At 39.1% G+C, this 10,000-nt stretch overlaps 1 protein-coding gene across 1 annotated transcript in view; it reads left to right on the forward strand.

The window, feature by feature from the left end:
• The window catches only part of LOC138032018 (E-selectin-like), an 18,941-nt gene extending 11,384 nt beyond the window's left edge, over positions 1 to 7,557 (forward strand). Inside the window, exons 4-7 of the mRNA XM_068879602.1 lie at positions 4,119 to 4,324; positions 5,238 to 5,513; positions 6,892 to 7,083; positions 7,295 to 7,557. Coding sequence (XP_068735703.1) covers positions 4,132 to 4,324; positions 5,238 to 5,513; positions 6,892 to 7,083; positions 7,295 to 7,557 — 924 coding nt within the window. The 5' untranslated portion in view covers positions 4,119 to 4,131. The remainder of the gene's footprint in view (positions 1 to 4,118; positions 4,325 to 5,237; positions 5,514 to 6,891; positions 7,084 to 7,294) is intronic.
• Positions 7,558 to 10,000: the final 2,443 nt, after the last annotated feature.

Below are 10,000 nucleotides of genomic sequence, written 5' to 3' on the forward strand. Positions count from 1 at the left end.
TCTCAGGAATGCTGGAAATGGCGGTTTATGGGGGGGGGGGGAGGGAGGGAGGGAATGGCTCCGGACCCCCTTAAGAGATCGCGCCAGAGGAACTGGGCCGTGACTCGCCTTCCACACCATTGGTGATGAAGGTTAGGTCAGAAGTGTACAACCCCTCCTTCCAGAAATTCCTGGATCCGCCTCTGCCCTCGATCACCGTCGTAGCTTGTTTCCTTGTAGGACTGCTACTTTTTTTACCTGGGGTAGATAATACTTCTTGAAAACCTCGCTTTGGTGGAGCGCCGTCTCCACCCTGCTTACTGTCCGCCATCTTTTTTGTGTGTGCGTTGTGTGGAACTGTGGAAGAAGGAACAATTGTTCATGCAATTGTTATGCATTGTCTACCCAACTTGTGAAAAATTAGACTTTAAGAATTAAGAGTTTCCTTGGCATGAGTTCTAAACCAAAGCTGAAAGCTGAAAAAGTTACAATGCAACTACATCATAACTTTTTGTCTTTTCTTGTAGCCCTCTGAACTAAACTTGGTTTTCTTTAGTAAGGAAATGCAGTTAAGCTTGACACGAAAGCGAAAAAAATAAGTTGAAGCACGTATGAGCTACAATGACAATCGCTATTTGAACCGAAAGAGATTGGCATCTATTCGACCTTAATCAACTCGTTTGATAAAATCAATTCCTGTTTCAATCTCCCACCGACGCAGTACCACAGTTTCTTTAGAAAGTAAAATTTTCACTTGAGAGGAGCCTGACAGTTTCTTCTCACGATTTTCTCTCGCTTCCTAACATCTAACATTTCTTCCACACAGCCTGAACACACAGAGCATGCCAAAAAATTACGTGACATCTTCTGAAACAGCCTTTAATGACAGTATCACCAATTTTAATACGTGCCTCATTGCGCGCGGCTATCCTTACAAGATGATACAAACAACGTTATCATAAGTCAGCTTCGCCGGAAGACAGTCGGCACTCCAACAAAAAGCAAAAGCACGAAAAAAAATCTTGCCATTCGACACAACATACCACCCAAAGGTGTGTAACCTTAAAAATATACTCATGCTAAACTGGGACTTAATACAAAATCAGCCTTTGCTGAACACTATCTTCAAGAATCCGCCTATCCTATCGTACAGAAGAGGTAAATCTCTTTCAGACAGGCTCGTTAAAGCTAAGCTATAAAGGCTACATTCATTTACAGTTAAATCATGCAGGGAGTCCGTGCAGCCCTGTCACTAATTTATCCACTGAAGACTACATTCATTACTGGGTTGCCAGTATGGCAAACCCAGTTGGAATCTGTGTAGCGTTTCGTCGTTTTATTTTTTTCCGTGTCGGTAAAAGTCTTACCTGTCACTCCCCTGCTAAGTGGTGTCTTTATGCATAGAGCCTTTTGCGCGTATTGTCTTAGGATCGAGAGGGTAGTGGGAAATGCGTAGATTTCTCTGGTGGACACAGTAGAATGATTAACGTAAACGGCAATGGCGTCGAGAGTCATGTAACGCGAATGGCGTTTTAGTGGATTTTTAACCAAAATATACCCTTATGGGGCTTAATAATGGAAAGTCAATTGGATACTGAACAAGAAAGGCGCTGAAAAAAAATCTGGAATCTTAAAAGCGACGAGTAATGGACTTCGACAATAATCTGTCGCCCGTCGAGCCGTAATCAAAGTGAGATGTAGTTCTAATATTGTACGAGTGGGGTGTTTTGTACAACGCTGAAATCAAATGGAAAATTCTCTAGTAACTTATGGGTTTAACAAAACAGAGACTTGGATCTGTACTCAATTCTGCACAGTCTTCTGCTAACAATTGGAAATTTCACAAATTCCTGTTAGTCAAAAATTATTTGAAAGAATGCTTGTTGCCCATTTTTTGCTTGATAATTCAAGTAAAGGGTCTTTCAGTGAAGGGTTTGATGCTAAACACTCGTGGGAAATTTATTTACACGGAGTGTAATTTGACACGATTGAGTTTCTTGTCTTCACGCACGCAATGAAATAGGAAGAGGTTTTCGCCTCTAAGAGCAAATAATTGAAAGCTAACCATTTTAAAATGGGTTCTGAGACTTAAATACTGTTTATCAGCGCTATTTGAAATGTGTTCTTAGGCTTAAATACTGTTTATCAGCGCTATTTGAAATGGGTTCTTAGACTTAAATACTGTTTATCAGGGCCTCTGCTTGTATGACTTCTGAGTGACCCCTTAAATGGTCTTAATGACCCCCCCCCCCCCCCCCAACTTGAACAAAATTGTATGGAACGGTGCACGTACCACAGGCAACCCAGTGTACCCTCACGGATGGTCTAGTTTACCGTTAAATCACACAGGGAGTCCGTGCAGGCCTGTCACTAGGCCTGTCACTAATCTTTATCCGCCATTTTGCTTCGTCTTCTTCATTCCGCCCCAGAGTCCGCCCTTTCAAACTGCGCATGAGCGGGACCAATTTTTCAGTCTCAAGCAAATGTCTCCCTCAAAGGGGTCATTTTTTACCATGTTTGGTTTTAAATTCCCTCTTTGTGCTGTCACAACGGTTGCCATGGTAACACGCCGGCTTACTAAAAGGACCAACAAATGTTAGTTTTTGAAAAACTTCTAAAGAACAAAAACGGTGCCGTGATCTACCACGATTATTGTTGGTTTTGTAAGTTACCTAACTTATTTATCCTCTGACTTTCCTCAAAGTTGTTCTTATTCTTCTTCTCCTTCTTCTTCTTCTTCTTCTCCTCCTCCTTCTTCTTCTTCTTCTTCTTCTTCTTCTTCTTCTTCTTCTTCTTCTTATTATTATTATTATTACTTAATAATTGTAGTATGAGTGTTAACATATAAAGATAATGAGTGATCGTCGCAGTTTATTGATTTATATATATATATTATTATTTATTTTATTTGCCACACCACAAGCAACATTATTATAATGAAAACAACAAAAATAGAATGAATACAGGTAACAATGACAAGGAGGCCTAAAGGAGACTATGTAGCTTATGGCATCAGTTATGGCATTCGTGCTGAGAATCAAAGTAGTCCAGTACAATAAAATCCGTTCTTGCGATTTTAAGCTTTGAATTCACTTTAGATGTGTTTTTAAAGTGCACCTAACCCCAAAGTACTTTTTCGCTAAAATAAATCGTTGCGCCTGTTTAAAACACATATCACCTTTTTGTGCATTTTTTAAAACCAAATCTTGACTTTTTATAGGTTGTAAAAGATACGAAATCTAGCCATCATCTGTCACACGACACGACCAAGCTAGTAAGAGGCGTGGGTCTGTTCCTGATCTGACGTCACAAACGGATTTGCATCGCGTAGATCTTTGTAAACATGCATGCAAAGCAACACGGTTTATGATCCACGCCGCTTCTGATTTGGTCGTGTACCAAATGGTGCTTAGTTTATCTTAAGTTTTGACACACATGAAAAAGTTCAAAACTGGGAATAAAGGCTAAATGTTTTTGGAATAGATGCAAAGATTCATATCAGAAGAAAAAATATTTTGTGGTTACGTGCACTTTAAGGGAATCTCAAGCTGTATGCATCTCATTGTGCTTTGACTACTTGCGCTTGCGCCGCCAAGAACCCTTTCGAGTCTCATTACGAACAGGGCTTCCTAATACAGAGAAATCAGATTTTGGCAAGGGAAATTGGGAATTGGGGGTAACGGCGCATTTTTCAGTGATTTTTAATCAAGTACTAAAAAATATTTCTATAAAGCGTTCAAATAGGTGTTAGCGTATGCCAATTTTGTAAGTTTGAAGCTTAACCATTCCTTAGAAAAAAGTGTGTCATTTTTGTCCTTGTTCTTTCTTTTCTTTTCTTTTGTTTTGTTTTTAGATTCCAGTCGCCAAGAAATAAAAACCATCCAAAAATTATCTTTTCATTAAGAAGAATCATCCTTAAGAGACTCTACTATCTCGGGCATTCTCGAGACGCACGGAGAGCATGCGCTACAGCAGTAGGAGGCACTGCCCTTAATATTTTCAAAACGGCTTGCTATGGAAAATCTAAACTATCTTAACAACGGTCTGCCTCGCGAAATTATCGAATTCTTAATAATAAATAATATGCTATACTTGTTATTGGTTTAAGCATGCAGTTAATTGTTGATTGTTTATTCTAGGCTGTTTCCAAGTATGAATCCTTTGCACATGGTAAATATGTTCCTGGTGTTAACTGCCTTTGTAAATTATGCCAATGGACGCGGAGGAGGCCGATATCGATCTCGATCTCGATCTCGTTCTCCATCTCGATCTCGTTCTCCATCTCGATCTCGATATCGATATCGATCTCCATCTCGATATCGATATCGATCTGGCGGCGGACCGTGTAAGTTGATCTCTATTTTTTTTATCTATAACACCGGAGAAACTAAGTGTCCTTGATAAATGTTTTATGGCCCTTGAGTATATGGTAATCGGACGTTTGATCCTTTCAATCAGAGCGGTGGTATTCTTATTGACTTAGAACTGCTCAAAACTAAGTTGAGAGGCGGCGAGAAACGAAAGAGAATATTCCAATTCGACTACAAAGATTAAGAAGTCAACAATGTCATAAGACGCCTTTAATCTAGTATTCGAGGCGACTTCTTAAATCCCTATAATAATAACAATAGACTAATTAGTAATAACAAGAACAAGGGAAACGACAACGATAACTTAGCAACAACAACAACAACGACCGGCAAAAGAAACAGATTATACTTAGTAACACAAAATAAGATCAAGTCAAATGTCATTCATATATAACTATGACGCTAAACAAGCTGAGAGAAAATTACGATGGGTAGGACCTTGATGGAAGAAGAAGAGAACTGGGGATTTCGGGTGGGAAGAAAAAGGTAAGGCTCCAGGGGCCGGTAAATTACCAGCCCGATTGGAATGTTAAGCAAATTGGCTTTTTTATTGATGTGTAGCAATTTTAGGCGCGAACGTGTTAAAACGCTACATTAAATAATGAAACCTTCAAATTGTTGGCTTTCAAAGTCAGTGAAGTTTGAATCCTTAAGTTATTATGATCCCTGTCCACACCAAACAGTTTTCAGAAGCTCGTAAAGTTATCTGTAGTTAGGATAGACGTGCCCCAGGACCATTGTATCTTCACAAAGAGTGGGGATACAGTACTATGAAGCTAGAGATCAAAACAGACAACAGCTAACAGCTGCAGGCGGGCAGTTGCCCTTTCACTGATTTCCCGAGATGACATCTGCTGTTAAGATTAATCATTGGATTTTATGTTTTAGCCCCAATAACTGGTCGATGGAGTAGTTGGTCGCAGTGGTCGTGTCGTAATGATGGAGGTGGCTCTAAATTTAGGAGCCGCAGTTGTACCAATCCACCTCCTGCCCATGGGGGCAGTTACTGCTCAGGGTCAAGCACTGATCGTGGCGATTGCGATGAATGCCTGGAAAACATTGACGGATGCGAACACGTTTGTGTCGACTCACCGGCATATCGGTACACATGTAGGTGTAACAGTGGATACAGGGTTGATCCAAACAACCGACATAAGTGTATCGGTAAGTATGTATTTCAGGATAAGTGACCAACAGAAACAATAGTTTACAACTTTTGTCGTTACTTTTTGCTGCACTTTAATCGTAAAATGCCCTCTTGAACGGTGATGTCGTAGATCGTACGAATTGCTCTAAGATTGTTGAAGTTCTTGAAGTATCAGCGGTATAGCAAAAGAAGATAACGGCCCAGTTTATTCCAGGTCGTGCGCTCTTTTGCATGCACTAGCTGCATCATTATATGTTTCTAAATTGTCATAATTATCAGTGTCTCATTCATGTGATACTTGAGCTGATTGATATATCAATTAAATTATTCAAATGAAGAATGATCCTCGCAGTTGTGAACGCAATTTATGCAATTGCGAAAAGAAGCCTGAAAGAAATTCTGGACTTCAACGGGGTTTGGACCCTTGACCTCGCGTTACCGGTGCGATGCTCTAACCAACTACATTATGAAGCCACTGACGTTGGGAGTGGGTCAATTTATGGGTTCATATATTCCCGTGAAAGAAATGAGTGTGAATGATATATGAAATAAATCATATTCATAAATCATGTTGTTGCTATGCGACCACTGTTCCGGGTGCTACAGTCACTCTTGATTCAATCTTTTCGAAACCATCGACAATTGCAGGTTGGTTAACGAAGGACACAACAAACTTTTGAAATCTCCTAATTGACACCAACACGAAAGCTTAAACATAAACAATAACATGGCAGCCTTAACAAAAAATGAGAAATACCACAGCCAAAAGCACGATTAGAGTAAACTTTGATTCCCGCTCAATGAAGATTTGGACAATATATTTCTGTGTGGCATCAGTACGATCAAGGCGTACGATTTATAAAATCAAATGCACGCAAAACAGGAGACCGTAAAAAACCTAGATTGTCTTCTAGGGGTAAATTATTATTGCAAAGTTTACTCAAGCAAATTCTATTGCGATAAGTGGTTGCTTTCAGGGCGAGGCAATTTCTAATTTAGTACAACATTCGATTAGTGAATATATGAAGATCATGTATATGAACTGGAATTGAAAGATCAGAGATGTTTTAGGTCATCGAAGTTGTGAATGACAACTTTAAAACTTCAGGCTTGCTTTTTATATCTTTTTTATGATATCTTTCTTTAAGTTTTTAGTACAAAAAGGGCAAAAAGTTACTTTCTCGATAAGAAACGTTATCTGAGGACAATCAATGCTATCATAGGAATAACGACAGTGCCAGTTATAGTATTACTGATAGTTTAAAAAGTTTTAATGAACCCTAGACTGCCCAAAAAGGGAAGGAAAGAAAAGACATGAAATTTAATCCACGTAATTCACTTTAAGTGTGCTGAGAGGACTTAAAGTTTTAATTAACTTTTATTCTTCAATTTAAGTTGTAAAGTGTGACACAAGTTATTGGCGGCAGTTTCCCAGGGTAAGACTGTTTGCACCTTGCACGTCTGAGGTTTCCATTGGTACAGAATGTAATATAACGTGTGATCATGGCTACATAAATAAAGGAAATACAAAAGCTACATGTCAATCTGATGGACAGTGGTCTCCAAGTTCAAGTCCAGCCTGTGAAAGTAAGTGGCAAACAGTCAACATCATATACACGATTCTTAGTGGTGCCTTTTAACGGGCTACGAGCAAGGCCCAAAGCTTATTTTCATTTATACATTCTCACAGTTTTTTAATAATAAGTGATATCTCGCGATGTCTCAGTTGACTTTTCGCCTAATCGATACTCCATGCCATTATAAAACTTTTGACTTCAACGTCTTTTTTTAAATACAGAAAAAACGTGCACAGCTTTGGTACCACCTGAAAAAGGGCATTTCAGTGATGGTGCTTGCATTGCACAACCGCTGCATGGTCAGTACTGCAGTCTGGAATGTGGACAAGGTTACGACCCTCGTGGGCACAGTTCGACTCAATGCAACGACGGGCAATGGACAGTAGGAAACGACGAATTACTCTGCCACGGTAATCTTTGCTTGAATACACGTTTAAAGGGTAATTTCTGCCCGCTTGTCGTTATATTGTCACACATAAAGTAATGTTTTGGTCTGCTACATTTTAAGGGTTTTTTAGTCTTTTTAAGCTTTCGTAATAAATTCAGTTTAAAGATAACAAAACACGCTCTTGAGTAAAATTCACTCGTTTCTTCTTTTAAATAAATAGTCGGCAAAAAACTAACTGCAAATTGCTCTGACGGACGTTTGCAGCATGTCTAGCAGTTTGACTAAGCAAAAACGTTTATTGCACATACAAGAAAGGACTAAAGGTGTTGTTTCCGCTTCATAATGTGACGGTCTAATCTGATGCCAGGTCAAAACATTGTTTGGCTTTGCGTTTGCACCAGAAAAAGGCAAGCCAAGAGACAGAGAAAAAAAAATAACATAGTGTTTTTTATATAACTACTATAATCGATCTCAGAATTCTCATTGAAAGATCTTAAAAACACGAACATTTTTTGCAGTCTCTAACGTTTTGTCAAAAGGAAGAAATTGATCACATGTTAGGCAACCGTAAAGGTGCACGTGATCACCCTGTGTCAACTGAATGAACTACGGGAAAGAATGTTTCAGAGTAGAACAACGTACTTTTTAGCGAAGAAACTTTCGTCGTTAGTTAATTTTGTTGTAATATTTAACTGAATATTTAGATTTTCTTCTGTCGGGGTCAGGAAGCCTTCTTTGTCGGTTCCTGAGAAACGTATCTATTTTGACTTCAGGGTGAACTATTTACACAATCGAGAGAGGTTGAGTGGCCGTGTAATTGAAAATCTAAAATCTAAATACAAAAATGAGATACAAAAACAGACTTGCGAATTGCGAATTACCGATCACAATGCTGACAAGCACAAAAGCGAAGAAATGGTTAAGTAAAAATGAAGTTTGTTACTATCTGAATGTATTTGGGTCAGAGTATTAAAAAAGGGATATATTGTCACGCAAATTATGTAATTATGTAATTTTCATGACACTCAAAATTCGCAAGAAGTTTTTCTGAGGTTAAAAACCTGGCTACCGGACTATTAATTAATTAATCATTTGTCAGAAAGAAGAAATTCCTGTCCTCTTTAGAAAACATAGACACGCATTGATTATGTGTGGTAGTGAAGTAACACAGCGATTTATTCGATATAAAATGTCAACTGAGCTGTGTGTTGTCTTTCAGGAGATTCAAGTATGTAGCTCTATCAGTGCACGTATTGTTTTGGTATTGTCTATCATTGTAGTGCCATGCTACTTTTGGTTGCACAAATAAATCGCAAAATCGAAAGTGACATCGCCGGAATTCAGCTGGCGCCGTGATTCGGTGTCTCACATTTGCAGACTGCAGACTGCAGATTGCAGACTGCAGACTGCAGACTAATAGCGCTGATAAACAGTATTTAAGTCTAAGAACCCATTTCAAATAGCGCTGATAAACAGTATTTAAGCCTAAGAACACATTTCAAATAGCGCTGATAAACAGTATTTAAGCCTGAGAACCCATTTAAAATGGTTAGCTTTCAATTATTTGCTCTTAGAGGCGAAAACCTCTTCCTATTTCATTGCGTGCGTGAAGACAAGAAACTCAATCGTGTCAAATTACACTCCGTGTAAATAAATTTCCCACGAGTGTTTAGCATCAAACCCTTCACTGAAAGACCCTTTACTTGAATTATCAAGCAAAAAAGGGGGCAACAAGCATTGTTTCAAATAATTTTTGACTAACAGGAACTTGGGAAATTGCCAATTGTTAGCAGAAGACTGTGCAGAATTGAGTACAGATCCAAGTCTCTGGGTTGTTAAACCCACAAGTTACTAGAGAATTGTCCATGTGATGTCAGCGTTGTACAAAACACCGCACTCGTACAATATTAGAACTACATCTCACTTTGATTACGGCTCGACGGGCGACAGATTATTGTCGAAGTCCATTACTCGTCGCTTTTAAGATTCCAGATTTTTTTTCAGCGCCTTTCTTGTTCAGTATCCAATTGACTTTCCATTATTAAGCCCCATAAGGGTATATTGTGCTTAAAAATCCACTAAAACGCCATTCGCGTTACATGACTCTCGACGCCATTGCCGTTTACGTTAATCATTCTACTGTGTCCACCAGAGAAATCTACGCATTTCCCACTACCCTCTCGATCCTAAGACAATACGCGCAAAAGGCTCTATGCATAAAGACACCACTTAGCAGGGGAGTGACAAGCAAGACTTTTACCGACACGGAAAAAAATAAAACGACGAAACGCTACACAGATTCCAACTGGGTTTGCCACACTGGCAACCCAGTAATGAATGTAGTCTTCAGTGGATAAATGAGTGACAGACCTGCACGGACTCCCTGCATGATTTAACTGTAAATGAATGTAGCCTTTATAGCTTAGCTTTAACGAGCCTGTATGAACCTCTTCTGTACGATAGGATTGGCGGATTCTTGAAGATAGTGTTCAGCAAAGGCTGATTTTGTATTAAGTCCCAGTTTAGCACGAGTATATTT

This window comes from Montipora capricornis, chromosome 14, assembly GCF_036669925.1.
Source record: "Montipora capricornis isolate CH-2021 chromosome 14, ASM3666992v2, whole genome shotgun sequence".
Classification (NCBI taxonomy): domain Eukaryota; kingdom Metazoa; phylum Cnidaria; class Anthozoa; order Scleractinia; family Acroporidae; genus Montipora; species Montipora capricornis.